The sequence below is a fragment of the Hypanus sabinus genome, chromosome 8 (assembly GCF_030144855.1).
Source record: "Hypanus sabinus isolate sHypSab1 chromosome 8, sHypSab1.hap1, whole genome shotgun sequence".
Lineage (NCBI taxonomy): Eukaryota > Metazoa > Chordata > Chondrichthyes > Myliobatiformes > Dasyatidae > Hypanus > Hypanus sabinus.
Window position 1 is genome coordinate 682,386 of NC_082713.1, and position 26,145 is coordinate 708,530.

Sequence of the window (26,145 nt, forward strand, 5' to 3'; positions counted from 1 at the left end):
GTGAGGAACAGGAGGAGGTCATGGTCTACGATGGTTTTAACCTCGCTGAGGAACAGGAACAGAGACTGGTGAAAGTGTGGTGAAAGCTGCCAGTGGAAGTGGTGGATGCAGGTTTGATAGACTGTTGCTGAGAGGATGTACTGGTGTGAGATATGCCAACTAGTGGAGTGGTGCAGCAGCAACAACCTGGCACTCGATGTCTGTAAGAAGAAAGAGCTGATTGTGGACTTTTGGAAGGATAAGACGAAGGAACACTTATAAATCCTCATAATGAAGTGGAGAGAGTGAGCAGTTTCAAGTTCCTGGGCGTCAAAATCTGTGAGGATCTAACCTAGTCCCAACATATCAATGCCACCATAAAGAAAGCAAGACTGACTATACTTCATTAGGAGTTTGAAGAGATTTGGTGTGTCAACAAATACACTCAAAAACTTCTATAGATGTACTGTGGAGAGTACTCTGACAGGCTGCATCACTGTCTGGAATGGGGGAGGGGGCTACTGCACGGGACTGAAAGAAGCTACAGAGGGTTGTAAATCTGGTCAGCTCCATCTTGGGTACTAGCCTACAAAGTATCCACGACATCTTCAAGGAGCGGTGTCTCAGAAAGGCAGCGTCCATTATTAAGGACCTGCAGCACCCAGGACGAGCCCTTTTCTCACTATTACCATCAGGTAAGAGGTGCAGAAGCCTGAAGGCACACGGTCAGCAATTCAGAAACAGCTTCTTCTTCTCTGCTAGCCAATTCCTAAATGGACATTGAACCCTTGGGTACTACCAGAATTTCTGTTTTATTGTGTGTTTTAAAAATCTATTCAATATATGTATACTGTAATTTATTTATTTTTTATTACATTTATTTTTTTTCTATATCATGTATTGCATTGAGCTGCTGCTGCTAAGTTAACAAATTTCATGTCACATGCTAGTGATAATAAACCTGATTCTGAGGCTCAGATGGGAGCAAAATGGAGAGCTATGTTCAGCTCTGGGTGTATGGCACCAGGCAGATTGATAGTTTGATATGGACTAGATGGGCCAATAGGCCTGTTTCTGTGCTGTAATGATTTATGTTCCATGTTCTTGGACGTCAGTGATCTGCCACTGCATAACAAAAATTTTTCCAAACATCTCCGATTTTAACATTTATTTGACTTCCCTTTAACAGTGGTTTACATATGTTAGGTGAATCTGGAAACTCAAGGCATAATAAGACCATAAGACTTGAGAGCAGAATTCAGCCATTCAGCCCATCGAGTCTGCTTTGCTTTTCCATCATCGCTGATCCTGGATCCCACTCAGTCCCGTACAGCTACCTGCTTTTTGTATCATTTGAAGCCCTAACTAATCAGGAAACAATCAACTTCTGCCTTAAGTATACGCATGGACTTGGTATCCACTACTGTCTGTGGCAGAGCATTCCACAGGTTTACCTTGCTGGCTAACAAAATTCCCCCATAATCTCTGTTCTAAAGGGTTGCCCCTCAACTTTGAGTCTGTGCCCTTCAGTTCTGGATACCCCCACTATGGGAAACAGCCTCTCCACATCCACCCTATCTAGTCATTTCAATATTTGGTAGGTTTTATGAGATCCACACCCTGCATTCTTCTAAATTCCAGTGAGTGCAGGCCCAAAGCTGCCAAGCACTCCTCATACATTAACCCCTTCATTCCCGGAATCATCCTCTTGAACCTCGTCTGGACTGTCACCAATGACAACACGTCCTATCTGAGATATGGTGCCCAAAATGGTTGACAATACTCCAAGTGCGGCCAGACTAGTGTCTTCTAAAGGCTCAGTGTTATCCTCTTGCTGTTATATTCTATTCCCCTTGAAATAAATGCCTTATTCACCACAGACTCAACCTGTAAGTTAACCTTGGGAGTCTTGCACAGAAGTCTGATTTTGAACCTTCTCCCCATTTAGATAACAGTCTGCACTATTATTCCCTTTACCAAAATGCATTGTCATACATTTCCCAACACTGTATTCTATCTGCCACTTTTTAGCCCATTCTTCCAATTTGTTCAAGTCCTTCTGCAAACGTATTTCTTCCTCAGCACTACCTACCCCTCCACCTATCTTCGTATCATGTACAAATGTTGCCACAAAGTCATCAATTCCATTATCTAAATAATTGACAAACAATGTGAAAAGTACTAGTCCTAATACTGACCCCCGAGGAACACCGCTAGTCATTGGCAGCCAACCTGAAAAGGCCCCTTTTATTCCCATTGGCTCTATCCATGCCAGTATCTTTCCTGTATTGCCATAGGATTTTATCTTGTTAAGCAGCTCATGTGTGGCACTTCATCAATCACCTTCTGAAAATCTAAGTAAATGAAATCCACTGCCTCTTCTTTGTGCACCCTGCTTAAATTGCCTTCTTCTAAGAACACTGGGTTTCCTTCTAGAGAAACCATGCTGACTTTGACTTATTTTATCATTAGTCTCCAAGTAACCCCGAAATCTCATCCTTTTTTTAAAATAAATTTTTTTAATTGAATTTTCGAATGGTTACAGAAGGAAAAAAAAATTATTAACCCTTCCCCCCTTAACCCCTCCCCCCCTAACATATCCCTGTAGAAAAAGAAAAAAAAAGAGAAGAAAAAAGAAAGAAAGAATGCCTGGATATCGGAAGATCCCCACATGCTCCATGGAGTTCATAATAGCTTTAGTATATATATTTATTTCTTTGCCCAAATAACCAATAATTTTATCTTCGGAGCACCTATATATTTAATCCTATCTTTTGTAAATAAGGACGCCAAATTTTCAGAAATATTTCATATTTATCTCTTAAATTATAAGTAATTTTTTCAAGTGGAATACAGCTGAAAATTTCATTCTTCCAACGATCTATACTGAAGTATGAATCCGATTTCCAAGTAACTGCAATAGCCTTTTTGGCTACTGCCAATGCATTTTTTATGAATTCTTTCTGATACTTATTCAAGTTTGGATTTCAGTTTTATCCCTTCAATATCGCCTAGTAAAAATAATGTTGGATTATGTGGAAGTTGTGTTCCAATAATTTGTTCCAATAAACTCTTAAATTTGTCCAAAAAGGTTGAATTTTAAAACAAGACCGTAAAGAAAATACCAATTTCTTGATTACATCGGAAACATTGATCAGATAAATTTCGGTTTAATTTATTTATTTATTTGTGGTATAATATATAATTGATGTAAAAAATTATATTGCACTAATCTTAACCGTTTCTATTTCATTAGGTTTTGGCAATAACATTGTTTGACCCAATTTATCTCTTAAATAAGCCCTTAATTGGAAATAACAAAAAAGTGTTGTTTCATATTTTGTATTTATTCTTTAATTGATCAAATGACCTTAATATACCTCCTTCAAAACAATCTCCTATATATCTAATCCCTTTTTGAAACCAATTGTATAAAAGTTGGTTATCCATTGTAAAAGGAATAAGTTTATTTTGAATTAAAGGTCTCTTTGCTAATAAAGATTTCTTTATCTCATCATCAACGTTTATCTTATCCCATAAATCAATCAAATATTTTAATATAGGAGATTCTTTCTTTTCCCGTATCCATTTATATTCCCACTTATATATAAAATCTTCTGGTATATTTTCTCCTATTTTATCTAATTCTATTCTAATCAATGCCGGTTTATCTTCATCAAAAAAAGATGCAATAAATCTAAGTTGATTTGCTTTATAATAATTCTTAAAGTTTGGAAGTTGTAACCCTCCTGGGTCAAATTTGCATGTCAATTTTTCCAACGATATTCTTGACATCTTGCTTTTCCAAAAGAACTTCCTCACACATTTATTTAACTCTTAAAAAAACTTCTGCAGTAATTGTATTGGTAGTGTTTGGAATAAATATTGTAATCTAGGGAATATATTCATTTTTACAGCATTTACTCTGCCTACTAATATTATTGGTAATGTAATCCATTTATGAAGATCTTCTTGAATTTTTTTCAATAATGGTAAATAATTTAATTTATATAAATTCTTTATATCATTATCAACTCTCATACCTAAATATTTTATACCATTTATCGGCCATCTAAATTGGGTTATTAGTCGACATTGACTATAATCTCCTTTAGAAAGGGGTGGAATTTCACTTTTATCCCAATTTATTTTGTAGCCTGATATTTTCCCATATTCTTCCAATCTAGAAGATAATTTACGCAGCGAATACAATGGGTTTGTTAAAAAAAGCAAAACATCGTCAACAAATAAATAATCTTATATTCCTCCTGGTTAACTCTGAAACCCATAATATCTGGGTCTGTTCTAATTAATTCAGCTAATGGTTCTATCGCCAACACAAATAAAGCAGGTGCTAATGGACAACCTTGTCTAGTTGACCTTGTTAACTGAAATGATGTTGAAATTTGACCATTTGTCACTACTTTGGCTTTGGGACTAGTATTTAAGGTTTTAATCCATTTTATAAAAGATACTCCTAATCCATATTTTTCCAATACCTTAAATAAAAAATCCCATTCCAATCTATCAAGTGCTTCTTCTGCATGTAAGGCAACTGCCACACTCATTTCCTCCCTCTTTTGTGCCAAATGAATTATGCAAAGTAACCGAGTTACATTATCTGCCAATTGTCTATTTTTGATAAATCCTGTTTGTATTAATTTTGGTAAGTATTTAGATGATCTGTTCGATAAAATTTTTTGCTATTATTTTATAGTTGGTATTCAACAAAGAAATAGGTCTATATGATGAGCAAACATGAGGAAATCTGCAAATGCTGGAAATTCAAACAACACACACAAAATGCTGGTGGGCCACAGCAGGCCAGGCAGCATCTATAGGGAGAAGCGCTGTTGACGTTTCGGGCCGAGACCCTTCGTCAGGACTTCGACAGCGCTTCTCCCTATAGATGCTGCCTGGCCTGCTGTGTTCCACCAGCATTTTAGGTCTATAGGATGTTGGCTTTAAAAGATCTCTTATCTTTTTTTGGCAATACTATTAAAATAGCTGTCGAAAAAGATTCTGGAAGTTTATGCATTCTTTCTGCTTGGTATATTAACTCCATAAAAGGAGGAATTAGTGAATCTTTAAACTTTTTATAAAATTAGGGCGGAAAACCATCTTCTCCTGGGGATTTATTACTCTGAAGTGATCCTAGAGCTTCTTCGACCTCTTTTAATGTAAAAGGCATATCTAATCCCTTCTGTTCTTCTGCATTCCATTTTGGAGGAGTTATTTGTGATTAAAAACCTTTCTATCTCAACATTATTTTGTGATTCTGATTGATACAGTTCAGAATAAAAATTCTTAAAAGTTTCATTAATTTCTAAAGGTTTATAAGTAATTTTATTTACACTTGTTCTAATTGCATTTATCGTTTTGGAAATCTGGTCTGTTTTTAACTGCCAAGCAAGAATCTTGTGTGATCTTTCACCTAGTTCATAATATCTCTGTTTAGTTCTCATAATTGCTTTTTCTGTTCGGTATGTCTGAAGTGTATTATATTGTAACTTCTCGTTAACAAGTTGTCTTTGTTTTTCTTCTGTCATATATCTTTGAGATTCTTTTTCTAATTTTGTAATCTCTTTTTCCAATTGATCTATTTCTACCATATATTCCTTCTTAATTTTAGAAGTATAACTTATCTGGCCTCTCAAATATGCCTTCATTGCTTTCCATACTGTAAATTTATCATCAACTGAATTTAAATTTGTATCTAAAAAAAAATCTGCTTTTTCATGAAATCACAAAAATCTTGACGTTTTAATAACATTGAATTAAATCTCCATCTATAAATCGATTCCTCTTTATCCACCGTTATCATTGTCATTGTCAAGGGGGAATGATCTGACAATATTCTTGCTTTATATTCCATATTTTTCACTCTGTCGTGAATATTTGTTGATAATAGGAAAAAATCTATCCTTGAATAAGTTTTATGTCTATTTGAATAAAATGAGTAATCTCTTTCTTTTGGATTAATTCTTCTCCATATATCAATCAAATTTAAATCTTTCATCAATGATAAAGTTAATTTTGCTACTTTTGATTTTGTAACAACCTTTGTTGATCTATCTAAAACTGGGTCTAGACAAAAATTAAAATCTCCACCTATTAATATTTTGTCATGTGCGTCAGCCAAATTCAAAAAGGCCTCTTGTATAAATTTTACATCATTTTCATTTGGTGCATAAATATTCATAAGAGTCCATAGTTCTGAAAAAAAATTGACAATGTATAATTACATCTCTCCCCGCAGAATCAATTAATACATTTTGTATTTTAATTGGTAAAGTTTTATTAACCAAAATTGCAACTCCCCTCATCTTTGGATTAAATGAAGCTGCAATAACATTTCCGACCCAATCTCTCTTTAATTTCTGATGTTCTATCTCTGTTAAGTGTGTTTCTTGTAAAAAAAAAGCTATATCTATTTTCATTTTCTTAATGTATGTTAAAATTCTTTTTCTTTTCACCGGTCCATTAAGCCCATTAACATTAAAACTTTAAAAATTCAGTAAATTAGTCATTATTTTTAACAGGGTTATTCTAGTCTATAGTAATACTTAACTTTTCAACTTTCGTAGTACCTTGGGGAATCTTTTTAAAATTTTCAGTGTTGCTATGTGTCTCCCCCCCCCCCCCCGATTGTCCAAGCAAAGAAAGAAAGATTAAAGAAAAATAGATTATAAAGAAAAAATAACAAAATACCCCCCCTACTAATGTTGTGAATAAAAAAAACACATTACCCCCCTCCGTTGTACGGGTCATGGCAATCGCCATGATTACACACGTGAATCCCGTAGCAATTGATCCGAAGTTCCACCAGCTCCCCCGTAACATAAAAAAAGTATATATAAGAGAAGAAAAAATAATATCACTACTCTCGATTAATATTTCTCAAATTTTTACCTTTCTCCCCCTGTATTATATAATTAAGAATATATCTAAATATTCTTCTGTCCTTAAGCATCCATCAACTCCATTCACTGTCCCTGTCTTCATCTTTAATCCGTTTCACTTTTAAATCTTTGGCTGTGATTAGCAAATATTTGGGAGTTCTTGTGCAAACTCTTCCACATCCCGATAATCAGAAAAAAATTTTCTTTTTCCATCATCCAAAAAAATTATCAGGGTTGCCGGGTGGCGCAATATAAATTTATAACCCTTTTCCCATAAAACTTTTTTCGCTGGGTTAAATTCCTTCTTTCTCTTCAAAAGGTCATAACTTATATCAGGATAGAAAAGAACTGTTTTCCCTTCTATCATCAATGGCCCGTTTCTCTTTCTGGCAAGTTGGGCAGCCGCCTTCAGGATCTTTTCTTTATCTTGATATCTTAAGCATTTTATCAAGATTGATCGTGTGTTTTGATCAACTTGAGGTGTTGATCTTAAGGCTCTGTGAGCCCTTTCAATTTCAATTAACTGGGTTCCTTCCATTTCCAAATTTCCGGAATCCATTTTTGAAAAAAATTTATTGGATCCTCTCCCTCTATACCTTCTTTTAAGTCCAACAATCTTAATATTATTTTGTCTGCTAAAATTTTCAAGTACATCCACTTTTTCCAGCAACTGTTTTCTTTCTAATGTCCAGGCAGAAATATTATCTTCCATTCTATTCACTCTATCAATGGTGTCTCCCGTTGTTTCTTCCAAGTTTTTAATTTTCTTGTCCATTTTGCCCTGTCTTTTCATCATTTTATCAAACATAATCTTCATATTTCTAATATCTTTTTTTATTACTTTTAATGCTTTTAATTCATGCATTATTTGCACCAAAGATTTTTTTATGTCTCCAATATCACCTCCAACCTCTTCCTGTTGCTCTTCTTTGTTTGTCTCTTCAACTTCGCCTGATTTATCCAGAGAATCTGATTCCACCTCATATTCACTTTCACTTTCAGTTCCGATCATAGCTGGGATTTGTAGTTTGGGTTGCTCGTGTTTGCGCATGCCACTTCCTTCATGCATGCACAATTCCTGTTGCTCTTTTTTTTTGGAAACGGATGATGTTGCCGCAGTTTCCTGTTCTGTATTGCCGGAGATAAAATGCACTTGAGCCCGAGGCTCTTTCATGGCGACCGGCCTTGATTCTTTTCCAATTTGTGTTGTCTTCAAAGTAGTAGTTTTCTTCTGCTTCTGTTTAGGAGACATATCTTAAGACAATCCTGAGTAGTTTATAAGAAATTTTTAAAAAGTATTTACTAATTTTTCTTCACTTAAACATTATTTTACTGGTTTTTTACGGGAGAGCTGGATTTCCACGTCTCGATCCTACGTCATCACGTGATGTCTCCCCCTCTCCCCCGATATCTCATCCTTAACAGTAGACTCACACTTTCCCAACCATTGAGGTTAGGAACTGGCTCATAATTTCCTTTCTTTTGCCTTCCTTCCTTCATCAAGAGTGGAGTGACATTTGCAATTTTCCAGTCTTCTGGGACCATGCCAGATTCTTGAAAGATCATGACCAATGCATCTGTTATCTCTTCAGCAGCCTCTTTCAGGATTCTGGAATGTAGTCTGTCTAGTCCAGATGACTTATCCACCTTAAGACCTTTCAGTTTGTCTCGCACTTTTTCCTTTGTGACATTCACTCCTGCTCCCTGACACTCACAATGCCTTCTTTGTGAGGTTTGGTCAACCAGTACCTAAATTTGAGCTTTTCATAGGTATGGTGACACAGGAATCTGATGTTTGGTTGTTTTCTTTCTTTAGTGACAACTGCCAGGTTTTTCAGCCAGATGTTGTGCGTAACCGGAGGAACAGCACCACAGTGATGAACAGACATAGTCAGGTAAATGCATCAAGAAGGCACTTTACTATCTGCCTGATACATATTTTTACTTCATGTGTGTTAATTCACAAAGTTTGAAATTTAACTGCTGTTTTTAAAAAAAAACATGCTCCCAAGTGATTCCAATCAGTATTGTAAAAGACTTGCTTGATTTAATTGATATAGGAACCTGAAAAGACCCTTCAGTCCTTATGCCTGGCTTAACATTCGGTGCGATCATGGTTCATACTTTTGGCTCATCAGTGACTTGCATACAAGTCTTAGCTCCTTCTCAAATATATTTGATCATCAAATCCTTATGCATCAGATTTAAACTTGGCCCAATGACAATTTCATTTTGCAGGAGAGAGCCACAGATTTTATACTACTCTCTGTATTGTGTTGTTCCTGTTTTCACTGCTTTTGACGCCCTCACCATCTACCTGTCACAAGTCAGAAATATGGAATATTCTCAGTTTATATGGGGAAGAACAGCTGCAAGTTTCAAATAGTTTGACAGTATCCTCGCTCTTTTCTGTGACTAACTTGACATTTGGGGAGTTGTGGATACCATCTTGAAAATGCTGTCCCTGATGCATGCTTTCCCTGGTGCAATGGCGATGCTGCCAGAGACTGGGTCTAGTACTGCCTCAGCTTTAGTGGGATTATATGTACGAGCTCAAAAAGCCTTCTGAATGCACTTCAGAAGAGGAATTGTCACCATTTTAGGTCAAAACTCAGTCCTAATGCAGGGTTTCAACTAAAGTATCAGCTATTCTTTTCCTCCCACAGATGGTGCTCGACATGCTGAATCCTTCCAACAGATTGTGTGTTTCTCCATGTTCCAGCAACCTCTGTGTCTTCCTGAACTTTCATGTTTTATGAGCATGTGTTCATCATAGGATATTAACAACTGTTCAAGTTCCATAAGTTTTGTAATGAAGATTTTGGATGTTTATTTTATTGCTTTGTTTTCTAGATTGTCCCTTCATCACCAGTTCGTATCCCAAGCAGCCGGCTGCATCAGATCAAACAGGTAAAGTGAACATTTCTACCACGGTTCAAAGCCAGTTAGAACCCAGAAATGTTCAATCCTGGCAGGAAGTTATTTTGACGACCTACCAGGGACAAATTGCAGTGGTTGAGTCTCTGGCACCGAGACTGGACCCTAAGCTCAGAAGAGAAGGAGGGAAAAGAGGAGAGCAGTAACGATAGGGAATTCGATAGTTAGGGGACAGATAGGTGGTTCTGTGGAAGAGATCGAGAATCCCGGCTGGACTGTTGCCTCCCTGGTGCCAGGGTTTGTGATATCACGGATCGAGTTCTCAGTATTCTCAAGTGGGAGGGTGAGCAGCCGGATGTCGTTGTCCATGTAGGGACCAATGACATGGGTAGGAAGAGTGAGGAGGTCCTGAAAGGTGAGTTTAGGGAGCTAGGTGCCAAGTTAAAGGACAGGACCTCCAGGATATCAATCTCAGGATTGCTTCCAATGCCATGTGTAGGTGGGTTTAGAAATAGTAAGATAGTGCAGATCAACATGTGGCTGAAGGCGTGGTGCAGGAGGGAGGGCTTCAGATTTATAGATAATTGGGCAGTTTTCCAGGGAAGGTGGGACCTGTTCTGGTGGGACGGTTTACATCTGAACTGGAGGGGGACAAATATTCTTGCAGGTAGGTTTGCTAGAGAGGCTCCAGTGGATTTAAACGAGATAGGAGGGGGAGGGGAACCAGAGTGTAAGAACAGATGTATGTGAGAAGGAAGAAAAAGAAGACAGTTAAGTCGTTTGTACTGTTAGAGATGAGCAGAGAGGAAGAGGTGGAGAATTTCTTAAATGCATTTATTTTAATGCTAGGAGCATTGTAAGAAAGGTGGATGAGCTTAGGGCATGGATTGATACCTGGAAACATGATGTTGTAGCTATTAGTGAAACATGGTTGCAGGAGGGGTGTGATTGGCGACTAAATATTCCTGGATTTCGTTCTTCAGGTGTGATCGGATTGGAGGGACAAGAGTGTTGTGTTGCTTGTCAGAGAAAATATTACAGTGGTGCTCTAGCAGGATAGATGAGAGGGCTCATCTAGGGAGGCTATTTGGATGGAATTGAGGAATGGGAAAGGTGTAGTAACACTTATAGGGGTGTATTATAGACCACATTACGGGGAGTGAGAATTGGAGGAGCAAATTTGTAAGGAGATAGCAGATATTTGTAGTAAGCACAGGGTTGTGATTGTGAGAGATTTAAATTTTCCACACATAGACTGGGAAGCCCATACTGTAAAAGGGATGGATGGTTTGGAGTTTGTAAAATGTGTGCAGAATAGTTTTTTGCAGCAGTACATAGAGGTACCAACTAGAGAAGGAGCAGTGTTGGATCTTCTGTTAGGGAATGAAATAGGTCAGATGACAGAGGTACGTGTTGGGGAGCACTTCGGGTCCAGTGATCACAATGCCATTAGTTTCAATATAATTATGGAGAAGGATAGGACTGGACCCAGGGTTGAGATTTTTGATTGGAGAAAGGCTAACTTTGAGGAGATGCGAAAGGATTTAGAAGGAGTGGATTGGGACAATTTGATTTATGGGAAGGATGTAATTGAGAAATGGAGGTCATTTAAAGGTGAAATTTTGAGGGTGCAGAATCTTTATGTTCCTGTTAGGTTGAAAGGAAAGGTTAAAAGTTTGAGAGAGTCATGGTTTTCAAGGGATATTGGAAACTTGGTTAGGAAAAAGAGAGATATCTACAATAAATATAGGCAGCATGGAGTAAATAAGGTGCTCGAGGAATATAAAGAATGTAAGAAGAATCTTAAGAAAGAAATTAGAAAAGCTAAAAGAAGATACCGATGAAGGGTTTCGACCCAAAACGTCGACACTAGCTCCTCCCATAGATGCTGTCTGGCCTGCTAAGTTCTGCCAGCATTTTGTGTTTTGTAAAAAGATACGAGGTTGTTTTGGCAAGTAAGGTGAAAATATATCTAAAGGGTTTCTACAGTTATATTAATAGCAAAAGGATAGTGAGGGATATAATTGATCCCTTAGAGAATCAGAGTGGACAGCTATGTGTGGAGCCGAAAGAGATGGGGGAGATTTTGAACAATTTCTTTTCTTCGGTATTCAATAAGGAGAAGGATATTGAATTGTGTGTAAGGGAAATAAGTAGGGAAGTTATGGAAACTGTGACGATTAAAGAGGAGGAAGTACTGGCGCTTTTAAGGAATATAAAAGTGGATAAATCTCTGGATCCTGACAGGATATTCCCTAGGACCTTGAGGGAAGTTGAAGTAGAAGTTGAGTAGAAATAGCAGGGGCTTTGACAGAAATATTTCAAATGTCATTAGAAACGGGGATGGTGCTGGAGGATTGGCATATTGCTGATGTGGTTCCATTGTTTAAAAAGGGTTCTAAGAGTAAACCTAGCAATTATAGGCCTATCAGTTTGACATCAGTAGTGGGTAAATTAATGGAAAGTATTCTTAGAAATGGTAGGTATAATTATCTGGATAGACAGGGTCTGATTAGGAACAGTCAACATGGATTTGTGCGTGGAAGGTCATGTTTGACAAATCTTATTGAATGTTTTGAAGAGGTTATGAGGAAAGTTGACGAGGATAAAGCAGTGGATGTTGTCTATATGGACTTCAGTTAGGCCTTTGACAAGGTTCTGCATGGATGGTTAGTTAGGAAGGTTCAATCGTTAGGTATTAATATTGAAGTAGTAAAATGGATTCAACAGTGGCTCGATGGGAGATGCCAGAGAGTAGTGGTGGATAACTGTTTGTCAGGTTGGAGGCCGGTGATTAGTGACATGCCTCAGGGATCTGTACTGGGTCCAATGTTGTTTGCCATATACATTAATGATCTGGATGATGGGGTAGTAAATTGGATTAGTAAGTATGCACATGATACTAAGGTAGGTGGCATTGTGGATAATGAAGTAGGTTTTCAAAGCTTGCAGATTTAGGCCAGTGAGAAGAGTGGGCTGAAAGATGGCAAATGGAGTTTAATGCTGATAAATGTGAGCTGCTACATTTTGGTAGGAATAATCCAAATAGGACATACATGGTAAATGGTAGGGCATTGAGGAATGCAGTAGAACAGAGTGATCTAGGAATAATGGTGCATAGTTCCCTGAAGGTGGAATCTCGTGGATAAGGTGGTGAAGAAAGCTTTTGGTTTGCTGGCCTTTATAAATCAGAGCATTGAGTTTAGGAGTTGGGATGTAATGTTAAAATTGTACAAGGCATTGGTAAGGCCGAATTTGGAGTATTGTGTACAGTTCTGGTCACCAAATTATAAGAATGATGTCAACAAAATAGAGAGAGTACAGAGAAGATTTACTAGAATGTTACCTGGGTTTCAGCACCTAAGTTACAGGGAAAGGCTGAACAAGTTAGGTCATTATTCTTTGGAGTGTAGAAGGTTGAGGGGGGGCCTTGATAGAGGTATTTAAAATTATGAGGGGGACATGGATAGGCTTTTTCCATTGAGAGTAGGGGAGATTCAAACAAGAGGACATGAGTTAGGTTGCAAACGTTTAAGGGTTAGGGTTAACACGAGGGGAAATTTCTTTACTCAAAGAGTGGTAGCTGTGTGGAACGAGCTTCCAGTAGAAGAGGTAGAGGCAGGTTTGGTATTGTCATTTAAAATAAAATTGGATAGGTATATGGACAGGAAAGGAATGGAGGGTTATGGGCTGAGTGCAGGTCAGTGGGACTAGGTGAGAGTAAGCGTTTGACACGGACTAGAAGGGCCAAGATGGCCTTTTTCCATGCTGTAATTGTTATATGGTTATATGTATCTTGTAAGCCCTGCCACAACTCATGGCTGGACTGGAACTTAATTTTTGGACTGGTACTGTCTCTTAGCTTTTTGGAGGTTATATCTCGATATCTTGTAAAGGTCTAAATGCTGCAGACGTAGATGTCAGAAGAGAGTGGATCTCCCAGTTCATCCATAGTTTCTGCTTTGAAAACATCTGGATTGTCCTCGGTGCACAGTCCTCAACAGACTTGCTGATAAAGTAAATGGTGGTAGTGACATACTCTTCTAGGCTGACAGCTGAGACTTTGAATCTGGACCAGTTCACTGTCTCAAAGACAGTCAGACAGACATACTTTATTGATCCCGAGGGAAATTGGGTTTTGTTACAGTCACACTAACCAAGAATAGTGTAGAGATATAACAATATAAAACCATAAATAATTAAATAATAACAATGATAATAATAAGTAAATTATGACAAGTGGAAATAAGTCCAGGACCAGCCTATTGGCTCAGGGTTTCTGACCCTCCGAGGGAGGAGTTGTGAAGTTTGATGGCCACAGGCAGGAATGACTCCCTATGGCGCTCAGTGTTGCATCTTGGTGAAATGAGCCTCTGGCTGAATGTACTCCTGTGCCTAACCAGTACATTATGAAGTGGATGGGAGATATTGTCCAAGATGGCATGCAACTTGGACAGCATCCTCTTTTCCAACAGCACTGTCAGAGAGTCCAGTTCCACCCCCACAATATCACTGACCTTACGAATGAGTTTGTTGATTCTGTTGGTGTCTACTATCCTCAGCCTGCTGCCCCAACACACAATAGCAAACATGATAGCACTGGCCACCACAGACTCGTAGAACATCCTCAGCATCAGCCGGCAGATTTTAAAAGACCTCAGTTTCCTCAGGAATGGCTCTGACCCTTCTTGTAGACAGCCTCAGTGTTCTTTGACCAGTCCAGTTTATTGTCCATTCGTATCCCTAGGTATTTGTAATCCTCCACCATGTCCACACTGACCCCTTGGATGGAAACAAGGGTCACCGGTGCCTTAGCCCTCCTCAGGTCCACCACCAGCTCCTCAGTCTTTTTCACATTAAGCTGCGAATGATTCTGCTCACACCATGTGACAAAGCAGTTACATAGCAGTTTATCTATTCCCACTGAACAATTTTCTGTATTGGATCCTCCTGCTTCAGCTTCTGTTTAGGAAGAAGCAGCACAACCTGGTGTCTGATTTACCAAAGTGTGGATGGTAGGCATCTTTGGTTGTACTGCAATGGTTGAGGGTGTTTGGGCCCCTGGTGCACAGGAGTCATGCTACCTGTATTTTGTTAGCACATTCCTGATGCTGGCCTTGTAGAAGGTCAACAACAATGATGAAAAGGGGCTCAAAGATTTCAAGAGGTCTAGAATACAAGAGCAAGTATGTGATGCTGAGACTGTATAAGGCAGAGGCCTCAGATTGAGTATTGTGAACTGTTTTGGGCCTGTCATCTTAGAAAAGATGTGCTGGCATTGGAGATGGACCAGAGGATGGTTCCAGGAATGAAAGGTTATCATACGAGGAACGTTTGATGACTCTGCATCTATACTCACTGGAATTCAGAAGGATTGGGGGGGGGGGGGGGTCTCATTGAAATCTTTTGAATGTTGAAAGGCCTAGACAGAGTAGATGTGGAAAGGATGTTTCTCATGGTAGGAGAATCTAGGACAAGAGGGTACAGCCTCAAGATAAAGGGGTGCTCTTTCAAAACAGGGATGTGTTGAAATTTCTTTAGCCAGCAGGTGGTGAATTTATGGATTTTCTTGCCACATACAGCTGTGGAGGCCAGGTTGTTGGGTGTATTTAAGGCAGCGATTGATATGTTCTTGATTGGACATGGTATCAAAGGTTACAGGGAGAAGGCCAGGAACTGGGGTTGAGGAGGAGTTAGGAAAAAAGAATCGGTCATGATTGAATGGCGTAGCAGGCTTGGTGGGCCAGATGCCCTCATTCTGCTCCTGTATCTTACAGTTTTGAAAGCTTACGAAAGGTTGAAGAAGCTAGGTACTGTTAGAGCTCTAGTAAATTACAAGGGTGCCAGGAAGGCATTCAAGAATGAAATTAGGATAGCTAGAAGGAGCCATGAGAAAGCCTTAGCAAGCAGGATTAATAAAAACCCTAAGGCATTCTACAAGTATGTGAAGAGCAAGAGGATGAGATGTGTGAGAATAAGACCAACCAGGTACAATAGTGGAAATGTGTGCATGGAGCTGAAAGAGGTACCTAATAAATACTTTGTTTCAGTATTCACCATACAAAAGGACCTTGGCAATTGTGGGGATGACTTACAGCTGACTTAAGCGCTTATGTTTGAAGGGAAGTAGTTGACATTGAACCTGGTAGTGTTGGGACTTGAGGCTTCTCTACCTCTGGCCCAAGAAGATGCTTGGCTTGGATGGTGGTGATTACCGATGGGGAGAGATGTGCCTGTGAGTGCATGGCTCTGCAGCTTCTTACATTCCTGAAAATTTGAATTGCTGTAGCGGACTATTCAGCAACTTAGTGGTTCTGGTCACCACACTGTAGGGAGGGCACGATTGTATTGGAGTGGGTGCAGAATGCATTCCTTTTGAGGAGGGGCTGAACAATGTGGATTTCTTTTCCTTGAAGCAGAGCAGGCAGAATCTGATACGTCTATAAGATTGCCAGGTATTGATTGAGTAGGTGATAGGAAGCCACTCCCCACAGCAGAGATGTGTAAAATTAGAGGGTGTAGATTTAGGATGAAAGGTAAGAGACCTAAAGATGAATTCTTTTTCCACCAAGATGGGGGTTGGAACCTGGCACATGCTACCTGTATTTCAGAAGTATTTAGATGAGCAGTTGAATCGCCAAGGTAGAGGAGACTTCAGATCAAGCACTGGTAAATGGGCTTAGTATAAATTGGGTCTTTTTGGTCTGTATGGATGATCTGTTTCTGCTGCATGACTGCAGCCTTCATTTTAAATAGTGAAGCTGTTTGGAATGAACTGAATTGTCTTACTTAAAGAGGGAAGTGCTTCTTGCTGTTTTAAAGGGATGGGTTACACCTGAATTTGACAGGCACTGGTATGCTTGCATGCATGTTTGCTAGAGCTGTTGGGGAGGGTTTAAAATAAGTTGGCAGAGAGGGGGGGGGGGTGTCTGGTGAGAACCAGAATGATATGGCTAAGGATGGAGTAGTTGGTATGCAACGAGATGCAGTGTGAAGTGAGACTGTGAGGAAGGACAGTCAGATGATAGGGCAAATTTGCAGTCAGTGGGATAAGTTGCAAAATAACATGGAGACAAAATTGAAAAGGCTGACAAATACAGCACTGAATGTGTTATATTTGAATGCTCCAGTATACCAAACAAGGTAGATGATCCTGTACCACAGTTAGAGATTGGTAGGTATGATGTTGTGGGCATTAATGAGGCGTTGCTGAACAGAATCATATTTTGGAGCTTAATATCCAGGGATGCACATTGTATTGAAAGGATAGTTGGCATGGCTGTTTTGGTATATAAAAAAATGAAATCAAATCCTTAGAAAGAGATGACAGGATTGGAAGATGTAGAATCCTTGTGGGTAGAGTTAGAAACTGTAAGGGTAAAAAGTCTGGTGGGAATTATATACAGGCCTCAACAGTAGCCAGGATGTGGGCTACAAATTACAATGGGAGATAGAAAAAGCATGTCAAAAGGGCAATGTTATTAATGGGGGATTTGATATGCAGGTAGATTAGGAAAATCAGGTTGGTGCTGGATCCCGAGAGAGAATTTGTAGAATGCCTACAAGATGGGTTTTTAGAGTAGCTTGTGATTGAGCCCACTGGGGTAAAGGCTATTCTGAATTGGCAGTTGTGTAATGAAGCTGCTGTGATTAGTGAGCTTAAGGTAAAAATGGACCATGAGGCGGTGGTGATCATAATATAATCGAATTCACCCTGCAATTTAAGAGAGAGAAGGTCAAGTCAGATGTATGAGTACTACAGTGGAGTTCCAACGTGCTTCAAGGCCGCCACCCTTGTGCCGAAGAAGTTGTCAGGATCCTGCCTCAATGACTACCGTCCCGTTGCACTCACATCCATCATCCTGAAGTGTTTCGAGAGGCTTGTCATGAGATACATCAAGATCCTGCTGCCCCCCCCCCCCCCCCTCACTGGACCCCCTGCAATTTGCATACCCTCCCAACTGTTCAACAGACAACACTATTGCCATCGCCCTCCTCCTGGTCCTAACCACCTGGACAAAAAAGACACGTACGTTGGAATGCTGTTCATAGACTTCATTTCAGCATTCAACACAATCATTCCTCAGAAACTGATTAGAAAGCTGAGCCTACTGGGCCTGAACACTTCCCTCTGCAACTGGATACTAGACTTCTTGACTGGGAGACCTCAGTCAGTCTGGATCGGAAGCAGCATCTTCAACACCATCACACTGAGCATGGTAGCCCCCCCCAGGGTTGTGTGCTCAGTCCGCTGCTGTTCACTCTGCCGACCCACGACTGTGCTGCAATACACAGCTTGAACCACATCATCAAGTTCGCTGGTGCCACGACCGTGGTGGGTCTCATCAGCAAGAACAACGAGTCAGCATACAGAGAGGAGGTGCAGTGGCTAATGGACTGGTGCAGAGCCTACAACCTATCTTTGAATGTGAACAAAACAAAAGAGATGGTTGTTGACTTCAGGAGGGCACGGAGCGACCACTCTCCGCTGAACATCGACAGCTGCTCGATAGAGATAGTTAAGAGCACCATATTTCTTGAGGTTCACCTGTTGGAGAATCTCACCTGGTCCCTCAACACCAGCTCCATAGCAAACAAAGCCCAGTAGCATCTTTACTTTCTAAAGTTAGAAAACCTGTTGGTCACGCCTGTGGACTACAAGCAAGAGTTAGAAAAACATTTTTGGCATGACAGTCAGCTCAGCGGAGCTTATGATGAGGTTTAGGCACACATTACAAGAGAAAAGGGAAAAACTGAATGTGGGAGTGTCAGGCTTTGACTCAAGAGGTTTTAATGAGAAGCAGTTGAGGCCAAAGACACAGGTCAGAAGATTGACTTGGTTGCCCATTGTACAGTTCAGGCAGATGTGGCAGTGGAATGCTCCTCCTGCAGGATGTGGGACTTCATGGAACCTAATGGTCTCCCTGATGTCTACACCTGTGGGAAATGCAGCCAACTCCAGCTCATGAAAGAACTGCATTTTGGAGCTGGATGAACTAAGGATCATCCGGGAGGCAGAGCATTTGATAGATAGGACTTTTGAGCAGGTGGTTACACCCAGAGGGCAGAATTTGACAATAGACAATAGACACAGAAGTAGACCATTCAGCCCCTCGAGCCTGCACCGCCATTCTGAGATCATGGCTGATAATCTACTATCAATACCCGGTTCCCTTGATTCCCCTATCCATAAGATACCTATCTAGTTCCTCCTTGATAGCATCCAGAGAATTGGCCTCCACTGCCTTCCGAGGCAGTGCATTTCACACCCCCACAACTCTCTGGGAGAAGAAGTTTTTCCTTAACTCTGTCCTAAATGACCTACCCCTTATTCTCAAACCATGCCCTCTGGTACTGGACTCTCCCAGCATCTGGAACATATTTCCTGCCTCTATCTTGTCCAATCCCTTAATAATCTTATATGTTGCAATCAGATCCCCTCTCAATCTCCTTAATTCCAGCGTGTACAAGCCCAATCTCTCTAACCTCTCTGCGTAAGACAGTCCGGACATCCCAGGAATTAACCTTGTGAATCTACGCTGCACTTCCTCTACAGCCAGGATGTCCTTCCTTAACCCTGGAGACTAAGACTGTACACAATACTCCAGGTGTGGTCTCACCAGGGCCTTGTACAAATGTAAAAGGATTTCCTTGCTCTTGTACTTAATTACCTTTGTAACATTCCATTAGCCTTCTTCACTGCCTGCTGCACTTGCTCATTCACCTTCAGTGACTGATGAACAAGGACTCCTAGATCTCTTTGTATTTCTCCCTAACTCTACACCATTCACATAATAATCTTACTGTTCTTACTCCCAGAGTGGATAACCTCACACTTATTCACATTAAATGTCATCTGCCAAGTATCTGCCCACTCACCCAGCCTATCCAAGTCACCCTGAATTCTCCTAATATCCTCATCACATGTCACACTGCCACCCAGCTTAGTATCATCAGCAAATTTGCTGATGTTATTCTCAATGCCTTCATCTAAATCGTTGATGTAAATCATAAACAACTGTGGTCCCAATACCGAGCCCTGTGGCACCCCACTAGTCACCACCTGCCATTCCGAGAAACACCCATTCATCGCTACCCTTTGCTTTCTATCTGCCAACCAGTTTTCTATCCATGTCAATATCTTCCCTCCCCCCCCACCCCAATGCCATGAGCTCTGATTTTACCCACCAATCTCCTATGTGGGACCTTATCAAATGCCTTCTGAAAATTGAGGTACACTACATTTACTGGATCTTCCTTGTCTAACTTCCTGGTTACATCCTCGAAAAACTCCAATTTGGGGAGTTGACAGGTGAACAGAGAGGTAAAGGGAGAAGGAAGTCAGTGCAGGGTCTCCCTCTGGCCATTCTCCTCAGCCACAGATACTGCTGAGGGGGATGAACTATCTGGGCAAGGCAGCAGCAGCCAGACCAATAGCACTGTGGTCAGCTCTGAGCCTCAGAAGGGTAGGGTGAATTCAGGTGGAGCAATAGGGGTCTCGATAGTTAGGGGAACAGATAGGAGATTCTGAAGCAGCAAAAAGAGGTGCCAAGAAAGTGTTGCCTCCTGGGTGCTGGGGTCCAGGATGTCTCTGAGCGATTGTAGAATATTCTTAAAGGGGAGGGTGAGCAGCTGGAGGTTATGTTACATGGTGGTACCAATTACATCGGCAGGAGAGCGGTAGAGGTCCTGTGCAGCAAATATAGGGAGTTAGGAAGGAGGTTGAAGAGCAAGATCTCCAAGGTGGTATTCTCTGGATTACTCCCGGTTCCACGAGCTGGGGAAGGTAAGGACCAGGAAGATAGTACAGAGGAATGAGTAGCTGAGAAGTTGGTGCAGGGGGCAGGGTTTCATTGGAACCTTTTCTGGAGAAGGAGTGACCTGTACAACTAGGACAGGGTTGCACTTGAACTGGAGGGGAACCAATATCCTGGGAGAGAGGTTTGCTTATGCTATTGGGGAGGGTTTAAACTAGATTTGCAGGGGTATGGGAACCGAAGTGAAGAAGGAGAGGATGGGGCAGTTGACGCATAAGTAGAGACAGCTTGTAGGGAGTTTTTGAGGAAGGATAGGTAGATGATAAAAGATGTGCTCAGGCAGATGGTTTGAGATGAGTCTAATGCAAGGAGGCAGGGAAAAGGATAGTAAGATAAAAGAATCATGGTGTACGTACAAAGGATGTAGACAATCTAGTTTAGAAGGGAAGAAAATGTTATGTCCATGGTTACATGTTGTATTGGAGGGATAGGAAGGTAGACAGAGGGGCTGGTGAGATTCTGCTGGTAAAGAATGGCATCAAATCAGTAGAAAGATGTGACATAGGATCAGAAGATGTTAAATCCCTGTGAGTTGAGTTAAGAAACTGCGAGGGTAAAAGGATCTCCCATTGGCCACACATTTTAATTCCACATCCCATTCCCATTCTGATATGTTTATCCATGGCCTCCTCTACTTTCAAGATGAAGCCACACTCAGCTTGGAGGAACACCTTATATTCCGTCTGGGTAACCTACAACCTGATGGAATGAACATTGATTTCTCTAATTTCCATTAGTGCCCCCCTCCCCTTCTTACCCCATCCTTTATTTATTTATTTATCTATCTATCCCTGTCCCCTCCCGCCCCCCCCCCCTTGCATTAGGGTTAGGGTATGAAGGACCCCACGTATCCCTCATACAATCTCTTCTCCCTTCTGCCATCTGGCAAAAGGCACCGAAGCATTTGGGCTGTCACGACCAGATTGTGTAAGCCATCAGACTCCTCAATTCCCAGAGCCCAGACTGACACCAACCTACTGCCCTCCACTGTGCCTATTGTGTTTATTCTACTGCCTATTATTTATTGTACTGCTTGCACTGTTCTGTGCACCTTATGCAGTCCTGTGTACGTCTGTAGTCTAGTGTAGTTTTTGAGTTGTTTTATGTAGTTTCAGTGTAGTTTTTGTATTGTTTCATGTAGCACCATGGTCCTGAAAAAGTCTGGTTTTTACTGTGTGCTGTACCAGCAGTTATGATCAAAATGACAATAAAAAGTGACTTGACTTGAGTTATACGCAGGGTGCTGTGGGAAGCAAGGGAGGAGATTGCTGAGCCTTTGTGATGATCTTTGCATCATCAATAGGGACAGGAGAAGTACCAGAGGATTGGAAGGTTGCAAATGTTGTTCCCTTGTTCAAGAAAGTGAGTAGAGATAACCCAGGAAATTATAGACCAGTGAGTCTTACTTCAGTGGTGGGCAAGTTGTTGGAGAAGATCCTGAGAGGGAAGATATATGAGCATTTTGAGAGGAGTAATCTGATTAGGGATAGTCAGCACAGCTTTGTCAAGGGCAGGTCGTGCCTTACAAGCCTGATTGAATTCTTTGAGGATGTAACAAAACACATTGAAGGTAGAGCAGTGGATGTAGTATATATGGATTTCAGTAAGGCATTTGATAAGGTTCCCCATGCAAGGCTCATTCAGAAAGTAATGAGGTATCGGGTCCAAGGATACCTTGCTTTGTGGATCCAGAACTGGCTTGCCCACAGAAGGCAAAGGGTGGTTGTAGATGGTTTGTATTCTGCATGAAAGTCGGTGTCCAGTGGTGTTCTGCAGGGATCTGTCCTGGGATTCTTGCCCCCCCTCCTATGATTTACATAAATTACCTCTATAAGGAAGTAGAAGGGAGAGTTAGTAAGTTTGCTGATGACACAAAAGTTGGGGATGTTGTGGATAGTCTGGAGGGTTGTCTGAGCGATATCGATAGGATGCAGAACTGGGCTGAGAAGTGGCAGATGGAGTTCAACCCAGATAAATGTGAAGTTGTTCATTCAGTATGATGGCAGAATATAGTATTAATGGTAAGTCTCTTGGCAGTGTGGAGGATCAGTGAGATCTTGGGGTCCATGTCCATAGGACATTCAAAGTTGCTGCACAGATTGACAGTGTTGTTAAGAAGGCTTATGGTGTGATGGCCATCATCAACAATGAGACTGATTTCAAGAGCCGAGAGGTAATGTTACAGCTATACAAGATCTTGGTCAGACCCCATTTGGGAGTACTGTGTTCAGTTCTGGTCACCTCACTGCAGGAAGGATGTGGATACTATAGAGTGCAGATGAGATTTACAAGGATGTTCCCTGGATTGGAAAGTATGTCTTATGAGAATAGGTTGAATGAACTTGGCCTTTTCTCCTTGGAGTGACGGAGGATGAGAGATGATCTGATAGAGGTGTATAAAATGGTGAGGGGCATTGATAATGTGGATAGCCAGAAGCTTTTTCCCCATGGTTGAGATGGCTAACATGAGGGGGCATAGTCTTAAGGTGCTTGGAAGTAGGTACAAGGGGGATGTCAAGGAGGTATGTACAAGGGTGGTGAGTACAAGAGAGGAATGTGGAATACACTGCCAGTTACAGTGATAAAAGCGGATACGATAGTGCCTTTTGGGGCTATCCGGTAGGGAAATTCTAGGTAGCTTCTAGAGAACGTTACATGGTCGGCACAAGGTTGTGGGCCAAAGGGCCTGTAATATGCTGCAGATTTCTATGATTCTTTGAAGCTGTCTGCTTACATTTGCAGGCTAGAGAGACAGCTGCATTGCTTGTGTCATAAAAGGGCCATTCAACAAGCTGAGATAAATTTATTAAGGATGGGGTAAGTTGTGAAGGGTGTGCTGTTGCATGACGTGATTGCTTTAAGTATTTGAATGACTCATAAAACCCACCACGCTCATTTGTTGAGCTGATCGAAGACGTAATCGAGGACGAACTTATGAAGGAGAAGCAGCAGACCCTCATCTGTTGGGCAAAATCCTCAGTAGTAGCCTCTGTTGCTGAAGTGACCCCTGATGCCACACAAATGGGAGTTTTGCAGGGTGCAGTGAAAAACCTGTAAGCCGAGGTATGTCAGCTGACATTGGTTAATGGTGCCACCCAACATGACAAGTCCGAATAGAAACCAAATCGACTGGTACAACATTCTAAGCAGAGGTATGTTGGCTGACATTGGTTAATGGTGCCACCCAGCATGACAAGTCCGAATGGAAACCAGATTGACCAGTACAACATTCTAAGCAGAGGGCTGCTGGTGACGGTCTTCTAGATGAAGGAAGCGACTGGTATTTTCAGTTACAACTGTGGTCAGGATGGGCATTTTAAGTTGGAGTGCAATGGACAGGAAGACCTTCAGAAAGTAACCCAACTGTTGCTTATACAAAAAATGAAGTCAGGAAACTTCAGAGGGACCCAGTAAGGGAATGGTCTGATGTCACTGAGCAAATGTGTTCTAATTAATGTATCAAAGGGGAACATTAAAGTGTAAAACCCTATTCCTGTCATAGATTCTCAGGTACTCTACAGATCCTTTTACAAGCGATATTTGCATTTGGTGTTTTTGCTGTTGATATTGCTCAGTCCCTAGAAATTTGGGGTCTTGGTACTGACAATTACCCATATGATGGTTACTTTTCAGAAGCTGCAGTTTTCGGAAGCAGATGCTGGAGTAGCTGAGACCCTTGAAACATTAGTGTTGGTCAGTCCGGATCTGGTTGAACAAGGTGAAGCTTCCATTATTGTGGGAAGAAATATTCCCGTTTGAGAAGGCTCATGGGAGCATGCAAGGAGAAAATAGAGATAATTTTTTGAAAATCTTGTCCATTCACCTGGTGTCACAGTTGCTTTTGTGATGGTGCAAGTTCCTCCTATGTAGGATGATTAGCATAAATGAGGAACTCCATGGTACACCTGATCCCATTCTGTTGTGTTCCATCCTGCGATGGTGCTAGTGATGGGAAACCCGAAATTCCCTGGAATGCCCATTGTTGAAGCCCTCCTGGTGGATGCTGCAAAAGATCACGAAGAATAAGTCATGCTTAGAGTTTGTTGTTGAGCCCAATAGGGGATCAGCTATACTAGATTGGGTGTTATGTAATGAACTGGAGGTGATTAGGGAGCTTAAGGTAAAAGAACTCTTAAGAGACAGTGACCAGAATATGATTGAGTTCACATTGAAATTTGAAAGGGAGAAACTAAAGTCTGATGTAGCAGTATTTCAGTGGAGTAAAGGAAATTACAGTGGTATGAGAGAGGAGTTGCCTGAAATATATCAGAAGGAGATGCTGACAGGAACAAAAGCAGAGCAGTAATGGTATGGGTTTCTGCGAAAAATTAGGAAATGCTGGATAGATGTATTCCAGAAATGAAGAAATACTCAAATGGGAGAATAGTACAATTGTGGCTTACGGGGAAAAGCTAATATAAAAGCAAAAGAGAGGGCATACAACAAAGCAAAAATTAGTGGGAAGAAAGAGGATTGGGAAGCTTTTAAAACCCTACGGGAAACGACTGAAAGAATCATTAGGAGGGAAAAGATGAAATACGAAAGCAAGCTAGCAAACAATATCAAAGTGGACAGTGAAAGTTTTTTTCAAGTAAAAAAAAAAGTAAGAGATGAGGGTGGATATAGAACTGCTAGAAAATGAGGCCGGAGAAATAATAACAGGGGACAAGAAGATAGTAGATGAACTAAATGAGCATTTTGCGACAGTGTTCACTGTGGAGGGCGCTAGCAGTGTGCTAGATGTAGTGTGTGAGGGAAGAGAAGTGTGTCATTACTATTTCAAGGGAGAAGGTGCTCAAAAAGCTGAAAGACCTATGGATACATAAGTCGCTTGGACCAGATGAACTTAGCAATGATCTTTCAAAAATCATTAGACTCTGGCATGGTGCTGAAGACTGGAAAATTGCAAATGTCACTCCACTCTTTAAGAAAGGGGAACGTAGCAGAAAGGAAGTTATTGACCAGTTAGCCTGACCTCAGATTGGGAAGTTGTTGGAATCAATTGTTAAGAATGAGGTTATGGAGTACTTGGTGACACAGGACAAGAAAGGACAAAGTCATCATGGTTTCCTTAAGGGAAAATCTTGCTTGATGAATCAATTGGAATTCTTTGAGGAGATCACACAGGATTGATATGGATCCTTTTCTGGTTGCTGCCAATGACAAAAGTTCTGCAAGTGTTGGTGTTGGGACCAGTTCTTTTTATGCTATGTATCAAATGATTTTTATGATGGAATAGATGGTTTTGTTGCCAGATTTGCAGATGACAGGAAGATTGGTGGAGGGGTAGGTAGTGTTGAGGAAGCAGGAAGGTTGCAGAAGAACTTGGACAGTTTAAGAGAATGGGCAAGAGAGTAACAAATGAAATACAATGTTGGAAAATGCATGGTCATGCACTTTGATAGTAGAAATAAATATGTAGACTATTTTCTAAACGGGGAGAAAATCCAAAAATTTGAGATGCACAGGGACTTGGGAGTCTTTTTGCATAACACCCTAAAGGTTGACTTTCAGGTAGAATCTATGGTAAGGAAGGCAAATGCAATGTTAACATTCATTTCAAAAGATGT

General features: G+C 40.8%; 1 protein-coding gene across 2 annotated transcripts in view; it reads left to right on the forward strand.

Moving 5' to 3' along the window:
- The window catches only part of pabir2 (PABIR family member 2), a 141,454-nt gene that overhangs the window by 52,865 nt on the left and 62,444 nt on the right, over nt 1–26,145 (forward strand). For both annotated transcript variants that reach the window (XM_059976651.1, XM_059976649.1), the window contains exons 2-3: nt 8,698–8,776; nt 9,735–9,791. In XM_059976651.1, coding sequence (XP_059832634.1) covers nt 8,698–8,776; nt 9,735–9,791 — 136 coding nt within the window. The remainder of the gene's footprint in view (nt 1–8,697; nt 8,777–9,734; nt 9,792–26,145) is intronic.